This window comes from Anoplophora glabripennis, unplaced genomic scaffold, assembly GCF_000390285.2.
Source record: "Anoplophora glabripennis isolate ALB-LARVAE unplaced genomic scaffold, Agla_2.0 scaffold9, whole genome shotgun sequence".
NCBI lineage: Eukaryota > Metazoa > Arthropoda > Insecta > Coleoptera > Cerambycidae > Anoplophora > Anoplophora glabripennis.
In genome coordinates, this window is record NW_019416258.1 from 1,859,555 (window position 1) to 1,879,361 (window position 19,807).

At 31.3% G+C, this 19,807-nt stretch overlaps 2 protein-coding genes across 3 annotated transcripts; both read left to right on the top strand.

Moving 5' to 3' along the window:
• Positions 1-748: 748 nt before the first annotated feature.
• Positions 749-9,490, top strand: LOC108909529 (E3 ubiquitin-protein ligase KCMF1). 2 transcript variants are annotated; one of them, XM_018713905.1, is made up of 7 exons: positions 749-905; positions 1,032-1,199; positions 2,675-2,817; positions 2,910-3,148; positions 8,398-8,486; positions 8,606-8,878; positions 9,038-9,490. In XM_018713905.1, exons 1-7 carry the CDS (start codon positions 890-892, stop codon positions 9,379-9,381), a joined length of 1,272 nt encoding a protein of 423 aa, XP_018569421.1. In that variant the 5' UTR covers positions 749-889; the 3' UTR covers positions 9,382-9,490. The 2 variants fall into 2 exon arrangements, with proteins under 2 accessions (XP_018569421.1, XP_018569429.1); XM_018713913.1 differs by having other exon boundaries at positions 8,407-8,486.
• A 6,250-nt stretch (positions 9,491-15,740) lies between these two features.
• Positions 15,741-19,480, top strand: LOC108909016 (ubiquitin carboxyl-terminal hydrolase 2). The gene is made up of 10 exons (XM_018713235.2): positions 15,741-15,898; positions 15,960-16,064; positions 16,116-16,328; positions 16,482-16,630; positions 16,686-16,842; positions 16,904-17,063; positions 17,112-17,819; positions 17,883-18,056; positions 18,113-18,627; positions 18,692-19,480. The coding sequence occupies exons 2-10, from the start codon at positions 15,964-15,966 to the stop codon at positions 18,990-18,992; spliced, it is 2,478 nt and encodes an 825-aa protein (XP_018568751.1). The 5' UTR covers positions 15,741-15,898; positions 15,960-15,963; the 3' UTR covers positions 18,993-19,480.
• Positions 19,481-19,807: the final 327 nt, after the last annotated feature.

Here is a 19,807-nt window from a genome sequence, read left to right on the forward strand (position 1 = left end):
CTTCTATACAGGGTGTCTCACGGTGACGGCCCAAGAATTATTTCAGACAACTTCGACTTGAATTTTGAAAATTTGGGCATGCCCTTCTCAACTGAAATAATGGCGTCCACGTATCACTTCCGGTTATACCGGAAGTCGCCATCAACTTGCTTATTTTAAATGGAACACCCTATATATTATTGCAATTTTGAATTCTACGTGTTATTTTAGGTGTACTTTTATGAACTATTCCTAAAATTAACCGTTTTCGAGATATTTAATTTTTTTCAAAAAAATTGAGAAACTGACTAGCTTATAGGGGGGATAGCTAGACCCCTAAGCTTCCCATCCATACTTTCAAAGTGGCTTAATTGCATACAGGGTGCTAGGAATTTAATGCCGAGTTTAGTCAATTTCAAACCTTCATAAATCGTTTTTTTAAATGGAACACCCTGTATGTTTTTCTATATTTTTTTTAGATTGCTTATGAAATAATAAACATTTAGAGTAAAAGAGTAGTATCAGCAAACAGATTTGACATTATGAAAGAATTTCAACCCCAAATAAAAGTGGCGTAACAGGTAGCTATCATTTAAAATAGTGTATAATTAATGCTAATTCAAACATAAAGAGTTCTATTCTTTTGGTACCTACGTTAAATTTTAATACCTTACAGTTCTTACACCTGAAAAAGTAGCCAAACGAAAAATCTAGGGATTTTCTCGATTGAAAAATATAATGTTGGTAGATATAGTTCCTTCAATTTCTCTTTCGCTGCTAATCGGCTATTCTGTGAAAATCATCCCTTGTTGGTTATAATATGTCAATTTTTCACAAAAACATTGAAAGTTCATTAGATGCTTTAAACATTAATTAACATTAATAGTTTGCTTCTGAAATCTATTTAAATATGAGCCGTCACGAAGGTATGAAATGTCACATTTTATCAAATACAATTATTGATGTGTTTTAAAAACGAAATCAAGGCCTATTCTGTTTTTCCTTATTTCCCTCAATATTAGCACAACTACTAAGAATTGTATATTTTTTAGGTGTTAGCTGTGACTCTTGTCTAAAAGGAAATTTCAGAGGGCGTAGATACAAATGTTTGGTTTGTTACGATTATGATCTTTGTGCTGCTTGTTATGAAGCAGGAGCCACAAATACTAGACACACTACAGACCATCCTATGCAATGTATACTTACAAGATCTGATTTCGGTAAGCCATTCTATTTTATAATATCCATATGCCTGCAGAGTTAAGTTTCCTTCAGTCAGGGGGGGCATATGTGAAACATTTTTTAAATCAAGGTTGCTAATAAATCACTCAAAATTAGTTAAGGGGGTATTGTTAAAAACATGTTGATTACTGAAAATATCTAAAATACGTTGATGTAGTAAAAAAAATCTAGCAAATAAAGAACAATAGTAAATAATAAATAATTTTATATTATAACCATCGGCAATTGGTACGAAACAGGATCATGACTTCAAATAACACAATATGGGCCCTTAGCAGCATGTAGGCATAATCTAGTGTAGTATTTCGGTGTCTTTATAATACTGCTTTATTTAAAATTTAGAATTTTGTTTGATCTAGAAAATTTACAAAAAACAAAGGATATGTTAAATGATAAGAATTATACTACAAAATGTTATCATTTTTATAAAAGATACAGATATCTTCTGATCTTTGACATATTTTTTGAGACCAATCTAGTTGAATTTGTACTTCAAAGTTTAAGAATAAGTTTGGTAATTATTATACAGGGTGATTCAGGTTTTAAGGCACAAACTGAAATGGGTGATAGATCTTATCATTTTAAGCAAAAAAGTTTATATAAACATGAGTCCGATCTCGATCAGTAGTGGAGCTACAGGGGGTCAAAGTTTATTTATTTTTTTCTATTAATTAAAATAAAAAATGGTAAAATGTATGTATGAACCATTTAACCAACTTTAAAACCTTAAAACAACTTGATCCTCTACCTTCTGTATCGATCCCCGCTACTGATCCAAATTCGACTCATGTTTAAAAACATTGCAATTTTAGTACAATTTATTGCATTTTTAACGAATTTTGTCCAAGAATAAAATTTAAGCGAAACAGGCAAAATTAACATGTTTTAGAACGGATATGCTTATTTATCTCGAAAACGCTTGTTTTCTCGAACAAAATTGAAAAGCAAAAAACCCTCTAAATTGAACTAGCCACCCAATTTGCTAACTGGAAGATGTCAGAGGCGTACTACGAAAATGTTTGGGGGGATAAAGAAGCCTCAACCCCCAAAAACGTATCACCCTGTAGATTTTAAAAATCTTTAAAATGCTTGAAATGATGTCCTTATAGGAAGTATTAACCACACCAAATTTTGAATTGATATTTTGAAATGTGAGCGAGATATTTTAATTAATAGAAAAAAATAAATAAACTTTGACCCCCTGTAGCTCCGCTACTGATCGAGATCGGACTCATGTTTATATAAACTTTTTTGCTTAAAATGATAAGATCTATCACCCATTTCAGTTTGTGCCTTAAAACCTGAATCACCCTGTATATTAACTAATCTAAAACTATTATGTTGAGAAATATCTCTTTAAAAAAGATTCCGTAGTCAAAGATTTTAATTAAAAAATAAAGTAAAGCAACATATTCTGTTAATTTATATCTAGAGCGATATCAATGATTTTCAGAACTCTACTATGGGGGAGAAGCTTTAACAAGCCTAGAGTTGCCACAGTCCTACACCTGCCCTTACTGTGGTCGCATGGGTTTTACAGATGTTACCTTACAAGAGCATGTTACTACGGACCATCAAGACACTAACTTTGAAGTGGTACGTACCAAAGAAACAAAACAATATTTTACTGAGTTGCTATGCTGTAAATCTATTTATTTAAATACTGACTTTTCCCACATATATTATAGGTATGCCCCTTGTGCGCAGCAATGCCAGGTGGTGATCCGAACCTAATGACTGATGATTTTGCTGGCCATCTCACGCTAGAGCATCGTACTGGCCCGAGAGATTTAATTTCATTTCTAGACGAACCGGTAGGTGCGCGACATAATGTCAGACGCATACCACACAATTCTTCGCATGCTGCTACTCATATGGGCAGGGGTGCGGCTGCCTTACGTCCACGAAGGAGCAACATGCACTTTAGGTAAGCTGAAAACATTTTGCTGCATATATGGGGTACCCAAATTTAAACATAATCGAAATATTAGTTCTTCATAAAACTTCTTCAGGATGCGAAGAAAAAGTTGAAATATGTACAGGGTATCTGGAAATGAATGAGGATAGCTTCCTTAGATGACAGTAAATCGATTTATTTCAATTTTGCATCCCAAAAAGTTAGGAGCCTTCATAAAAATGTTTTATTAATTTTTTTTTAAGACGACTTATTTTTTTTAGATGTTTCAATGAAATTTAATATGGATGGAAAGTGTAGAGGCCGCTAAGAATATCTCAAAGTGTCTTATGTTTTTTTGCCATATTTTTTTTGTTCGTGAAGATTTTGAGAAATTTTGTATATAATGTTTCTTTATTTACTGTAAAAAACGTATACTTGTTGCATTGTGGTAAAGCCCATAGTTTGAGAGATTAGTATTTGGAGGTATTCATTAGTTAAATTTGTGCTTTTCTTATTAATTTTTTTGTGATTTAGATAATTTACCTTTAAGTGTTAAGGTGTTAAGTGTTAAGGGTTACTTTTAATGTATATATAAATAAAGGTTGGTATGGGCACCATGATAGTTATGGGGGTGAGAAGTGGGTGTACTTGCATCTCGAAATGATCTGAATTCGAATTTGGAAATCGTAAAATTTTCCAGAATCATACATTTTTTGCAAAGTTGTTGACTGTTCTTGACTCGAGAATGAGGTGTTTCAGAATGATCTCAAATATCGTACAATGATCTGTTCTAGAAAGTTTGGTGTCAGAAAGTTCGAAAACATCAAAATATACAAATAAAAAGTGAAAATTTCAAAGGGATATTAAATTTAAAGAGAATATTTCAGTGAAAATAATATAAAATCTCCAGTGGAAAACCCGAGTGCGATGTTGCTAAATCTAGTTTTTCCTCAGCCATAGAGAAATTATGCACAAGCTGGCAACACCACCTGTGGGGGTGCCCGCCAATTCTCGACTCTCTAAGACATAGAGACTACACATCACACAAAAAGCACGAACTCCATCTATACAAATATCTTGCTAAATTAGAGGGCGTTAGTGTACCATATATACCGAAATAGTGGAGGGGAGATAAAGAAAGTGGCAGTTTGAATTAAAAATCAATCATGTCGTTTTTATGACGTGTTAAAAATTTTGAAAATAAATAATGTAGGCTACTTTGAATTAAATAAGAACGACTGAAAAGTCTCAGAAACCATCATGCCCTCTTACAAAAAAGTGTTCGAAGAACCGCAAATCACCAACGCTGACTACAAATTTGGTATTCGTAGAAAAAAACAAATAGTGTTCAATCAGTTAGAAATGATCAGAATAATTCCCAACAATTCAAGACATTTTTGGTGGATATCATTAGATTGAAAGTGCAGATCACAAACGTATTGTTTTTTCATTTAAATCTGTTGACAGATATAATATTAAACAATTAAAATATAGTTTTACATAATTTCAAAAATCTGTGTGTGTGTGTGTGCTAGGGCATGAAAAATATTTCAAATTATTACTATCTTTATATTCCAGATTTTTGTTGTTGAAACAATAAATTACTATTATAATCTTGTACATGTTTTTATTGAATATTTTATAGGTACTTTTGGCACTTTAAAAAGTACTGGTTTTCTTAAACCCAGTTGACCCCATCGCTTATTATCAGTAACCCTATCACTTTTACAGTCATTCACTGCATATTCTCACTATATTTAAATTATTTTCGAAACTTTATTTAATACTATAAAAACAAATTGCAACAATTATTATGATTTCTAGTTTCTGGGTTAGTAAACCGGGTGATTCAGTTTGGTATTCGTGGCCCTGTATCTCTTTTATTTTAACAAATAGCTATAACAAACCCTATATATTTTTAAATCGCCGCTCAAACTCTATCAAATGACATTATTAAATCGTCTCCATGGTAACATATGTCAAAATTGCTATAGTCAACTGTTTTTGTTCAAATGGAACACTATATATTTTTTTATCAATTCTGGAAGATATTTTTTTTCTGCGTTCAACTATGAAATATTGCTAGAAAAACAGCAAAAAAGATGAACCCTACTTTCAGTAGCTTTATTCTGAAAAATGATAGCCAGCTGCAAAAACAAGTTACTATGTTTTTTAAAGTAACATATTTTATATTTAATACGATAATAATATAACAATTTAAAACAATATTTATTTCAAATGTTCAAAATGACCTCCATTTGCTTCCAAACACAGAATAGCTCTGTTTATCACACTCTCTCTCTACAAACACATTCTAGTGTTTCTTTATTTAATCTCCGACAGTCTACTCTTATTCTATTTTTAAGGTCATCGATATCATTTATAGGCAAAGAGTAAACTTTTTCTTTTAGGTAAGGCCAAAGAAAGAAATCTATAGGAATGAGATCCGGAGATCTATAGCAGAGTATTTAACATCTTTATCGAATGTTCTTCATCTCTTACCCTTCTGGGTTTAAAAACTCTTCATTTCTTTTGAAAACCAACTGCTGCCAAATTCCTGGCGAACTTTCCGAAAATTTTATCCGATGGAAGTTTGCGAAAAACGATGTTGGTATAAATACTTGACAACTTTAGCGTTCTTTCAACACTCTCCATAAATTAAAATCATATCTAGTTTTTCTTGGTTACTATAAGTATTCATGTTATGGTAATAATAATTAGTTATAGATAGAATAGGTAGGTACAAAATGTCAATTATTTTGAAAAACCGTTATTTAGAAACGTCAAAATTCAGTTGTTTCCGCAGTTGGCTATCATTATCATGGAGTCGATCTAACAATGTCATTTGATAGAGTTTGAGCGGCGATTTAAAAATATATAGGGTTTGTTATAGCTATTTGATAAAACAAAAGAGATACGAGGCCGCGAATATCAAACTGAATCACCCGGTATATGTATATCTAGCCTCCCTGATGTATCTACTCATTTTAAAATAAACTTGGTTGTTTGCTTACTTCACTCGTATTTATCATTCACTTCGGGACACAAGGAACACTAGCGACCCTAGCGGTGAACTATAAGTAATTTCTACTATTTCATTGACAAATTTTGTCAATTTTCCCTTATAAGTTTGTGTATAGAGTCCTTGTCTAGTCTCCATGCTCTCGGCTTTGAGCATAGATAGTCTTAACTTGGCTGAAACCTGGTTTTCAAATTAAAACTCAATATTTCAAAAACGCAAAACATAACTTTCACCTCTGATAAATGGTGTGCTAAAACCAATTCAGTAAAACTACTTGGTATTACTCTTGATCCCTGTTTGAAATGAGGAGATCATATACACAATCTATGCTCAAAGCTTCTCACTCAAATTTTTGTAATGAGAGAGTTGAGACCTTTTGTGGATAACAATGTCATGAGAATTCTGTCTCTTTCATTGATACAAAGTCGCTTGTCTTATGGTGTTGCATTGTGGGGAAACTCCAGTAAGGCTTACAAAGCCTTTACTATACAAAAGGCGACGATTCGCCTTGTTTCAGCGGTGCCAAACCTTGCTCCTAGCAAAGATTTATTTAAAAAATTTGGGATTCTACCACTGCCCTGTTTGTACTTGTTGGAGTCGTTAATATTAGTACACAAAAATTGGTTGAATCTATCAACTCGCTCTGATATACACCAGTACAATACTAGGCATGCCGGAAATATAATTCCTTTTTCTCAAATTGGTATCACCAAGAACAATAAGCTATCTATTGGTCTTTATAATAACTTTCACAATTACTTTAAGCACAAAAACAGGTGTTATCAAAAGAATTCCACTCATTTGCCAAAAATTATTTATTATCGAATTGTTTCTTTTCTGTCGACGATTTTATTTCTTGTACTTGTTAGTTGTTTTTATGTATTTTAATGTTATGACTGAAAATGTGCCTATTAGTGTATGTAAATGGTCAATAAATTCTATGATATTCTATGATATTCTATTCAAATAAGGGAGGTAGGCCCTTTTGTCCACATTTCCTGGATGTAGTCAGCGGTACTTATAGAATATCCCTCGTATATTTGGATGTGGATTACTTATTAAACCTGTTTTATAGAACGAAAGAATGATGTTATAATGAAAGAAAAACGATGTTAGAAAGAGATAGTTGCTGGAAAGAGAAAGACGTTAAATAAAGGAAGAACAATTTTATAGAAAGAAAGAATGAAGTTATGGAGAGAAAATTATGTTGAAAAGAGAAGGAAGATATATCACGCTATCCACTTTCGATACAACAGGAAGTTTAATATTAACATTTATTGTTCCGTTCTACTAGTTTCAGCTATTATGAAATCGGGGAGAGGGAAATTGACAATCATTCAAAAAAAATTGGCCGCACATAATTGCTAGTAAATAACATTCTATAACTTTGGTGGAAACTATTGAAAATATCAATAATTTTATTTTAAGACGTAACAAATTAGGAATATTCTCAATCTGTTACATAATGTTCATTTCAATGATTGTTATTTTTTTCTCTGATGATGGCTTAATAGCCGGAACTAGTAGGAAAGACTGTACTTTACTCTTTCACACTTGTTGCTATTCAGTATTACAATGGATATCGTCAAAAAGTTAATTTATCTCTGTTCTAAACAATATTCTAAATCGTAAAAAAAATATTTAATATAATTACAAAAGGATAATGTTTAGTTGTGATAGAATATCCCCAAATACACGGCTCTCCATAACTGATAACTGCGGTAGAAAATTCAAAGCCCATTTTTTGTGTTGAAAGGGTGCATTTGTTAGAGACACTACAACCCTTTTTTTAACATTAAATAAATAGAGGTTTTTTAAAACAACTCCATTTTCTCAAAATATCTGTCAGCTGAAGAAAGTATGTTAAAAATTAATCCTATATTCAACTTCAGCTACATGAAAAACTGCTTTCATATCAGTATCAGTTATTTTAAAATATTAAATATGAAAATTTTGGTCAAGGACAATAAGTCAAAGTTATACTAACTTGATCTGACTCGGTTTATTTTATTCCAATGAAGCTATCCTTGAAGTACAGCCCATTCAGTTATGGACACTGCGCATGACATTTTTTTGAAAGCTCCAGTTAATAAGCCATATTTTTTGTAAAATACCGTGTTATGTGAAAAATTTTCAAGTCTGTGTTAAATGGCATATATTCATTGCAGCAAATTGAATATTGCAATACTTCTCCTAAAATTTTTGCTCTAATGAAATGTGCCATAAAAATAAATTTCTATAAAGATATTTGCTTTAGTGTTTTTAGTTCTGGGGGACTGTCATCATTATCACCTTCTTCAAGGGAATCTGTAGATCCCATTGCCGAATTATTGTCCCAGTTATCAGGTAACTTTTATTAGTTTTATAATTCTTTAGATTTGTTTACAAAACTTCAATATATAGAAACTTGTAACACTATTTTCATAATTCAAGAAAAATTAAATATTTTCATTTGGCTTTTACAGGTGTTCGGAGATCGGCTAGTAACACGAATAGCAGCAACCCCACTCAGCTGCAACAGCTACAGATGCAATTGCAATTAGAAAGGCAGCAAGTTAATGCAGCCCGTCAGCAATTAGAACGATATCCTAGACGGCAGACACAAAGTCAAACCTTACGAGAACCAAATACTTCAAACTGCGGCACCACTATGATCCTTAACGCTTCATCTGTGTTAGTGCAGCCAGCTTCAAATGCACCTTCTGCCCCTTCACCACAATCACAGTTTCTGCTAACAGGTAAGTGAAGATAAATTCAAGCCAATAAGCTCCGTCTCACAATGAAAGAAGTTGTTTGTAATTTTTAATGTATCATTTGTAAAAATTCAGTTTTTAAAAGCAGAAAAATGTTACAAGTACCGGATTTGAGAATCGTTGCATACTTTCTTTGTTTTTTAGGTTTATTAGAGGAATTAGCTCAGCAGTCAACGAGCGATGAGGAAAGGCAGGACCGCAGTCGGTTCGTCCAGGAGTTGGTACTAGCAACTGCTGCCCAGCAGTCTGACGACGACAGTGGAGGCACACCGCAGCTTAAAATAATGCTGAAATCGCTTGAATCTAGTCCACAAGATTTATTGGAGGAAGAAGCAGAGTCGCGACCTATGCCGCGTCAGAGTAATGTGGTCCTGCGTGGCCGTGCAAGGAGTGATGCTCAAAACGCCAAAAGGAGAGCGGAAGCCAACCGTGCCAGTTTAGAAAAAAATAAAAATGGTATCGAAGATTCCTCGTTCTCTCACAGATAGTTTATTTCATTGATAATTTATAGTTGTATAGCCCAATACATTTTTTAATTTTAATGAAAATATTCAATTTGTTCCTGAACAGGACTCAAAAAAATATATTGAAATTAATTGTACATTTTTTCATAAACATTTATGCATTTTTTATATATATACTTGGCGTTATATATAAAAAAAAAACTTATTTATTGTTTTGTGGTTGTTGCGAAATATGGCGCTTTAAGATAAATAATCGAGTAATGTGTTAAGCACTTGATAAATTCACAAATTTAAAATACTAAGTTTTTCTGGCAAATAAGTTTTATTGAGATGGTACTCCTTAACGCTAAATGTAAAGAAAGTGATAATTCAATAAATCATTAAAAAAAAACAGGGTGTTGCTAGCAATAATTTAGTAGATTTTCTGTAAAAAAATACAAAATGAAAATCTCGGTTCGACATTACACCCATCAATTATACTTTTGCTTTAATTTGTATGATGGCATGTACTAAATATAATATTCGCTATCAAGTAAATGGTTATTCATATCCCACTATAGATTTTTTTTTAGTGATTAATTTTCTCTCATTAATATATCTGACTTTAAAAAAGTTATAAGACACAAGTTTTATCATGGTTACAAATTCATTTCAGAACATTATTTTGCTCCGTTTGTCAATTATGATCCAAAGGTATGATTTGTAAAACGTTTTTCAACACTACCGAATAACTTGTTTCATTTCTGTGATATGTTCAAAGGTTAGCGCAATAAAAACAATAAAAAATGTTTGTTTTTAAGGTAAGTGGGTTCGTAATAATAAGTTTCTTAAATTTTAACCTTAATGATCGTTACTATTATAATTTCTCTGTCAAATTAACTTCCAAAAAAAATTTTTAATATTACACCCGGGCAAATTTCACTTGAGCCCTGAAATGCGCAGATCAAAATGCAGGCAGCAGGTAACCCATAGTAAAGCACATCCTACTACCCTTAAGGCTTGGTTTATGTACTAATTAACATTGTTGCTTTATTTTTACACAAATGTACATTCAACAATAAAATTCATTCATTATAAAGAAATATGAATAAGTTATATTTTCTTCCTATTTGATTTAATAGAACCACAAAAATACTAATCAACATTCAGAAAAATGCATTTTTTGAATTTCAAACTAATTTTTTGACTTTTTCTTATTTATTGTGTATTTTGCCACCTGCGAAAAAAAATAACGAAAGCAAAGGCCTAACCAAAGATCTCAGACCGAAAAAGACACAAATATAAAATACATCCTAACTAATGATATTGGTAGCCTTATTTTTATTCAGTTTGTTGTCAATAGTGGGAAGATTAGAGGCCAAATTTCAAAGAAAAACAGCAAATTTTCTCAATTGTCGACGTTTCGTCACTTATCGTGACATCCTCAGGACACTATAAAATTTAATAATATCAAAATTACATCACAATTTATAAATAACAAACTTAACATTAAAATATTAAAAAATTAAAAAAGTGTGTCTAAAACATTACAATAAAATGAATACAGTAATATCTATATAAACATGAAAAAAAAATACAAATACAGACACACTAACAATTTTGATATGTCACAAATTTAAAAAGAAAAGTATTAAAATTACACAAACAAAATGTTTTTATATAATAAATAATAAAATAACAAAATATGGTGAATGAACAAGAAACGCAACAAACAACAACCTGTACATAACATGCGAAAAAGAAAATTTTAAATTAAAATTAAATCTACGTATATTGTTTATATGTTACTCACATTACAGATTTAAGTGTTTCACTGTGTTTTCCTAGTCTCGTTATACATAGTATGTCATATAACAATCTTGGACAGTATAGATATANTTTTTTTTTTTTCATGTTTATATAGATATTACTGTATTCATTTTATTGTAATGTTTTAGACACACTTTTTTAATTTTTTAATATTTTAATGTTAAGTTTGTTATTTATAAATTGTGATGTAATTTTGATATTATTAAATTTTATAGTGTCCTGAGGATGTCACGATAAGTGACGAAACGTCGACAATTGAGAAAATTTGCTGTTTTTCTTTGAAATTTGGCCTCTAATCTTCCCACTATTGACAACAAACTGAATAAAATACATCTCCCTACATATTGGTGCACTGGCATAAATCTTGACATTTTGAAAATCTATCTGTTTTTGTTTTCAAGCAAAATACCCAACCAATAAGAAGAAATGAAAACCATACCACAAATAAATAATTTGCGACAACATATTTTTTTACGTTAAATTTCAGATCTCCAAATTTTGTATCTTAAAAATAAAGCAAGCAATTTCACAGATAAAACAATAATTTATGTTTATCATATCTTCTCTGATAAAATCGAAATAATAATAATACTTTTGATAGTATTACTTACCGTTAGCCCTATTTCCTTTGTATGACACAGTGCCAGTTTCTGTAAAGAAAGAAATTACATTGGTTAGAAATTTCATAGTAGTTATATTGAAAGTTAAAAAGCCACATGACTGCACGATATTTAAAGCGGTATAAGAAATGTATATTTAATTTAATTTTACATTTTATTATTGGCTGTGTAAACTTTGGAGATTGAAACGAAAAAGCTATCCATTCCTATATAAATGTAACACATCATTTGTGTAAATATTTAATAACATTCTAAAAAAAAAAAAATTGCAATCGCCTACGAAAATAATATCTAAACAATATTTAAGTATCTAATATTGTAGAAGGATGATTTAACCATGCTTGTAAAAAGCTTAACACTATAATTGACAAGAAAAATCGTATCAGTCAAAAAAATTACATAAATTTTCTTTCACGCTATAAAATATTAACTATTTAATTTTAAACAACAGTCAACAAATTTACATGATAGTAATGAAATAGGTACGTTTTTAAAAATTGGTTGCTGTAATTGTTAAAAGTAGGTATGTCGCTTAATTTATCCACAATTAGAATACATTTAGACATGTTTAGTGTATGAACAATTATATGGAATTATTTGACTGATACTATATAATTGAATTTATGTAAATGTGTACTTGTGTTCTCTATATTTGGACACTACTGAGAACAACTTCAATGTGTGTAATGTACCACATTTCATATAAATGTACTGGGTTATTAATACCTTTTAAAATATGAATTATTGTGATAGATTGTTTTTTTTTTAATATAAAAGTACTGCTTGGTTGATAGATTTTGTTAATGTAATTGTTTTTAATTTTATATCATATTGTCATCGCTTATACTATTTATATATGTCAAAATTAACTGTTATATAGCTTGCACCTTGTATGAGTTCCCTTTTTTCTTATTAAAAAAAGTGTGGAGTATTCTATTTTATCTGTTTTATTTAATTTGTTCTGTATTTTCATTGTATTTTAATAAAATATGTATTTAATTGGGAATACTGTCAGTTTTAATTTTACCAGGAAAAAATCTAATGGTATAGAAGAGAAATCATTAGTTTTTGCTTAAATAGTTTTACAAAGGAATTTAGAAATCACTATAATGTACATAAAAAATCAAATAACGCTAATTTTGCAATTCATGGTTCACGTGTAGATGTAAATATTTTAGTGTTCTCCCTTCTTTTTGTGAATGTGAGAATTCGAACCCATAAAATGGACATGCAACTCTCAATACATTAGGTCATTGACCTCAAATATACAATCGCATTTATGTACTAAATTTGTGCAGTCGAGTTTCAAAAAGTAAGATGGTACCTCTCTGCAATGTAGTACGATTAAAAATTTCCCAAGATGAAGTAGGTAGATAGGAAACATCATTTCTAAACCGTGCTATAAAATTCGATGAACATTATTGGGCTGTACTCCTTTTCCTTATCAAGTTATTTTTATATATTAGAACACAGTTGTCTGCACAGTTATTACTTACTCACCAGGAAAAGTAGTTTTTATAATCTATAGTTATAGGTATCTTTAAAAGAACTGATAATTTTACGTCAAAGTAAAAGGATGTTCCCCGATGGCATAAAATTTCATAAACCCTATTTTCAGTTTTTAATTTACGGTTGCAAAATTTTTAATAGTTTACCTACTCCTTTTCAAGGTCATGACATAGTCATGACAATTTTATAAAATTTAGTACAATTTTGGAAAAACTGTACATTATTTTTTGGTTCCGGAACAACCCTGACCACAGTTCAGTAATAATTTTGTAATTGCAACAAACCGTTTTGTTGTCGTTTTACATCACCCTTCTAATATTGAATTACGTTTTGACTTGAACTTGGGTTCGTATACCTACCTATTATTGTCTATTTCTGGAATCTGGATACCTTTCTTTAAACCTATAAATTTTGAGATAAAATTGAAAACCTATATCAATTTATTTTTGTTACAGTAATACCTAAACCGGTTTTTGTAAAACGTATCAATATTTGGTTTAGGTACTATTTCATCAGTTTTCATCCACCACTCATACAAAAATTTTGACATGACACTTTATCTCCTATACCTATCTAGGTTTCTAGGTATCTGCAGAAATGTTTTGCCTCGTTTCTTTTTTATTATAAATATTTATAATTATACCTAACCAACATCAAACTTTGTAACTACGTGAACCTACTTAATAAAAATTATTTGAATCTGATTTATTCGTACTCACTACTCTTCTGTTAGCTTGAAAAGTTATTCTGACATCAAACATGCTTGCTTTCTTTTCTTTGCAATGAATTACCTATCGTACCTACCTAACCTACCCCCACTTAAATTATTAAAACCTCAAAATAAATTTAATAAAAAATATGAGAAAATATAATAATATATTGAAGAAAATATTGATTTTTCCGATATTACATTGGTATATTATAAGAACTGTTTAAGTGCCACCAGAACAACTTCAATCTAGTGGACTGTGAAATGGTTAATATTGTTCTGTTGTCTTATTGGACGATACCAATTAGTGTCTCATGTTCATTAAACAAGACGTATCGCGCGTGTTAAAATTGTGAAATTTGTAAGTTTTTTTAAATTACCTACAGTTTAAAATTACTTTAAAAGTTTATTATTGTCACAACTTTACACTTGACAGTTGTATTTTTATCACAATAGCACTGTTTCTTTCTAAAAATTGTGATTAAAAGTTGATCTTGACTGCCGACATCTTGATTCGTCTGTTACTAAGGCGTTTCACGTTTGAGCTTGTATTGTTGCAACGCCGTACAATGCGCAGTAGGTTAAAACTTTCAGGGAACTAAATTCGTTATTTATGGATTATTATTCGGTATTCCCATCTATACTATTTATTCGCGGTACTTGCAATCAATTCTAGTATTTCTAGTTGTATTGTTAAATAGGTATTTAAAGCTGATTGGCTATACCTCCAGAGCCCCCATATTGTTGAAAAGTTCGGGTTCGAGGCTATAGTACAGTTTGCAGATACCGATATTAAACAAATATTAAGTAGTACAATAATATTTAAACAAAATGGCTTTACTAATTAATTATTAAATTATCTGACAACTTCCTATATATAGAAGATACTTTTTCGTTAAATTTGGATCCATATTCAACATATTTATTAACATAGGGGGCAGGAGCGTCTATATAGTACCTAGTACTCGCCCTTGTTTATAAGCAAGGCTAATACAAAATATTCTTTATTAATTTTTTTAATGATTTGTTTTAACCATAGACCTTTAAAACTAAAAAATTTATGGGTTTAATATATATTTTATCGAAAACAACTGATTTAGAAAATTTGTAATAAGATTATTGCTTATTAAAAGTCGATCTTTATTTTTTAGTATTTCTTTCAGTTTTTAAAATCTAGTATTTAAAGTCAAAGGGTTGACGTACCTGTCAAATTTGTGAAATTTAAAGTAAAATGTCCAGAATAACTCGTACTTATCGAAAATCTAAATCGAGGCGTTCCATAAAGGACGAGGATTTTGACGAGGATTATGAAATGGATGAGTAAGTACCTACCAGTACCAAATAACATATAAAAAATATCAGAGTACTTGTATTAGGTTTATCAGACCTTTAACACTACTTAAATTTGGAATACCTTTAATTTTGTTGCCAGAACGTAATAAAGCAAATTCAGATAATTTTTTTGTGATGCACCGTATACAGAAATTTTATTTTAATAGCTGCATTTTATAATTTTATTGTTGCCATCTCAGTTTTGTATGTTTAGTTGTAGTATATATAATATAGGTATCTCATTATTATATAGAAATATATAATTCCTGATCAACACTGAATAACAGCAGAATATGACGTCAAACAGTAAAATACTTAAACCGTCTTGGAATTAGCTGAACACGGTGAACACACTGTTTTGCAAAAAAAATAGTTTTTTTTCAGTTCAGTTCAGACGTCAGATGTCAGATGAGATGTAAAAAAAATGTTATATTTGCAGTTATTTAAGTCATAGTGGTTTAATTTAAAATGTTTAAGAACATTTTACTATTTTGTATTAAAATCGTTCATAGTTAATGTATAGAACGCCTAGTAAATAAGAAATAAAAATTATTCACGGCCTGTAAGTTTTTGTTACTCTTTTTAAGGTTATGTTATTGAATATACCTAAATTATTTTTTTAGAAGGATGGATAAAAAACCAGTTCCTTTGTACATAGGCGATAATTTAAGAACCCTAAATCTATTAGTAAAAGATAATACCTTCAAAGGATTCAAAAAAGTCGACAGGTATTTTCACTACACGATGGCTTAATCGAAATTTATAAAGACGATTTTTAGACTACCAGCTCTGGCAAATAGATTGATGACGGAACTTCTTCAAGTTCAAAATGATCAAGAAAAATGCTACATCATATCGAAACGTTACCTAAATCTAATGGACATCTTTTTCAAACTAACTCATGACAAAAGTTTTGCAGAGATTCGTTATCGTAGCGACTATAACAAAGTGCAAAGCATTGTAAAAGAACTAGAAATTGATTTGGCAGCTAGGTATTCAGGAGTTATTCTTTTTATTATTTGCATGGTGTAGTTTATATGCATTGTTGCTATGTTGGTCAAAACCTAAAACAAGTTGATATTTAAATATTTTAATCGTTTATAAAGTTAATGTTCTTGTATAAAATATCCTTCACCTTTTATTAGGTATAAAGAGTTGGCCCAAAAACAAGCCGAAGAAATCACTGCTAAAGATGAACAACCATCTACATCGACCGTTTCACCATATATTAAGCCAACAGTAGATGATGCTGGTGCAGGAGATGACAGATCCGATAAGTCACCTATATTTGACAGTAAAATTATATGTGATGATATATTTGATTACGATATATATTTTTAAATTTGTAGAGATCTACATAACACCTGTGGATTTATTTAATGCTTTGATGAAAAAGACAAATCTTTTGATCGTGGACATTCGTCCTGCAAAGGATTTTACAGAATCATTCATTTCTGCCGAGGAAGGACACATCATCAATATTCCTGGAGAAATTCTGGTTCCAGGGTAAGATTTTAACAAATATTTGAATAATGACAAGATACCTAATTGCTTCTGATATTTTTAGACTTTCCGCAAACACTTTGGGCCAACGTTTGGAAGGTAATACCCAGGAAATATGGAACCAAAGAGATACATTTGACGTTATCGTACTCATGGATTGGGACACAGATGATTTTAATTTTGCCGGTTCTAAGATAGAACGCTTACGTATATGCATTGTCGAAGTAAGTGTCACGCGTTTAAATTTTTTGTTTCTTAAACTTTTGTTTTAGTGGGATTTCAATCGTGTATATCGCCAAGATCCCGTTATTCTATTAGGAGGACTAAAAGAATTCTTAGAGTGGTATCCAACTGAAGTTACAAACAGCTTTGTCTTTTTGTCACAAACCAATTCCGAACTGGAAGATATACTAACATTAGATGAAGTATCTTATCCTGAAGCAGGATCTGCTCCTAATCGTAACATTAACATTATCAGTTCATTTACTGATGTCAATGCCCGTATTAAACGAGACTTTGGCGATGCGGAAGAGGGAGCAAATGTTCCTACACGCTCCAGTCGTTCGGAAGGGCAATTACCCAAAGATTTCTATTCGGCTCAGGAAGGTGTTAGTCCTTACAGAAGCTTATCACAAGAATCTCTTCCTAAAGATTACTTTTCTGTGGAGTCTATCACCGAACCTCCACCGACTACTATTATTGAATCAGAACCTCACAAAGAGGTTATTTTTGAAAAGGACATTGAGCAGCCTTCGAAAGATGAAGAAGCTGAAATTAAAAATGCTATTGAAGGTGATAGAACCTTATTATTGTATAAAGCTCGTGCTTTGAAGCCGAAAATTGGTCAGGAATCCCCCAGAACTGATCCTAGGGATATCATAATAAAGAACTTAATTGAAGAGAACAAGGAACTTTTTAAACCGCCTGCAGTTGATCGATCATACAAGCCTTTCCAACCCATTGTGCCCAAACATCAAGGAGTAAGTTTTTTTTTGTTTTCATTCAGTACTTTGACTAGTTTTTTTTTTGTTTGGTTATTTTAGATGGTTGGGGATGGTTATACTGGCCTCAGAAATTTGAGAAACAATTGCTATATGAATTGCATGCTACAATGTCTGAAGGTGCTCCCATTGATTAAATCGATGTTTGTGACGTCGAACAGTTACATAAAACATATTCACAAGCAGCCACCTGTCATTACGACCCACTTTGCCACTGTAAGTATACAAAAATTAGCTTAGTGACAACTTTAATGATAAAATTTTTATATCAGGTGATGAAAACTATATGGGAAGGTACCGCAAAGAACTGTAAAACATATTATCCCCAATCCTTTTTTAACAAAGTATATGAGCTTAACCCAGTCTACAGCAAAGGCAACCATGAGGACACCTTTGAATTTTTCATCTTTCTATTCAACCACCTTAGCGAAGACTGCTCTTTCGACCTCGTACGCCCTAAAGTGATGACTGATCGTGAGAGATCTTGGTACAGTCAGCTCCAGGGTCGCTCCTCTTACTTTGTCGAACTTTTTTATTACCAGTTGAAGAATACAAAAATTTGCTGGTGCTGCCAGAAACCCAATTTAAACTTCGACAGTGACAGCTCCCTTATGTTGCCTGTACCTGTCAAAAACGAAAGTGTCAGGCTCGAAGCGCTGCTGAAGGAATACCTGAAGGAGAATCTGGTGTCGGAATACTCCTGCTCTGAATGCAAGTCCTCTGCCACAATTGTTAATAGAAAAGCCATTGTTATTGATCCTGAAATCCTTGTCATTGTCTTAAAAAGGTGAGTCGACTGAGAGATTACTGAATTTTTTGTGAAGGGTGAACATGGTTTTGATCGCTTTTAGATATGTTGCTGAGAAAGATGGGACATTCCGCAAGAACGAATTGGAAATTGAATTCCCCATGGACAAGTTAGAGTTTGGTAATTCCTATTATAGACTCTACTCGATTCCACAGCATAGTGGATCGATGAGTTGTGGTCATTACTATGCCTCCATCCTCCTGAATGATGAACGGAATACATGGGTTCTCTTCAACGATGAAAGAGTGACTCCATACAATTGCGCCATTACTGATGTACCAGGTATAAAGTCATCCTGTGTAGGATTTTTCTATGTACGCCAAGGCCCAATAAAAAATGATTGAATGTGATAATTTGAGCTTTAAAGGACTGATAGATTTAAGGTAATAGATGTCGAGTCATTCCATTTTGATAACTGGTATTTTTGATAAAAAATGATATTACCCCATATTAGTTTTAGTTTGATTCATACATCTCACTAGTAAGTGCCTAATTAGTAACGTACGAATTATTTTACTGCAACCGATATTTGTCAAAATACGTTATACCCTACAGCAATTTTTGACTTCATTTCGTCAGTTTAAGGTAATTATTAAATTGAAATAACACATTCTTAATATAGGAGCATAGTAATAAATTTAAATAAATGTATTGAACGCATGAAGTACTTAATATTAAAATAATTTAAAAAAATATTTTCTTTGTAGCAAGAAAATTTTTCTTGAAGTTTGTTGTCTCTTCAGAAAAACATTTGGATTAATAATTTTTGTGGTTTGATGTATACTTTTTATTGTAATTTCAGTATACCGGGTGCTTATTTTTCAAAATTTGATGACAACATGCTGAAGAGAAAGAGTGACCGCAAAAATTGCCAGTTTTTTCACAATTCGCAAAGAACTAAAGAAAATAGATAAAAATATGTTTTTTGTCTCGAATTACTCGTAAAAATTAAGATGAGTACTTTTAGTTCTTTGGAAATTTTAAAAAATCACCCCTATTTAGGGGTTGAAAAGACGTCCAAAATGAAGAATTGAATATTGGCAATAAATATAAAAACTATTAGCATGTGAATTTTTCTATCGAATGATTCTTGATTCAAGGAAAGATTTATTCTCATGGCTGAAATAAGCATGTTGAATCCACCCTTAAGCGCGCTCAG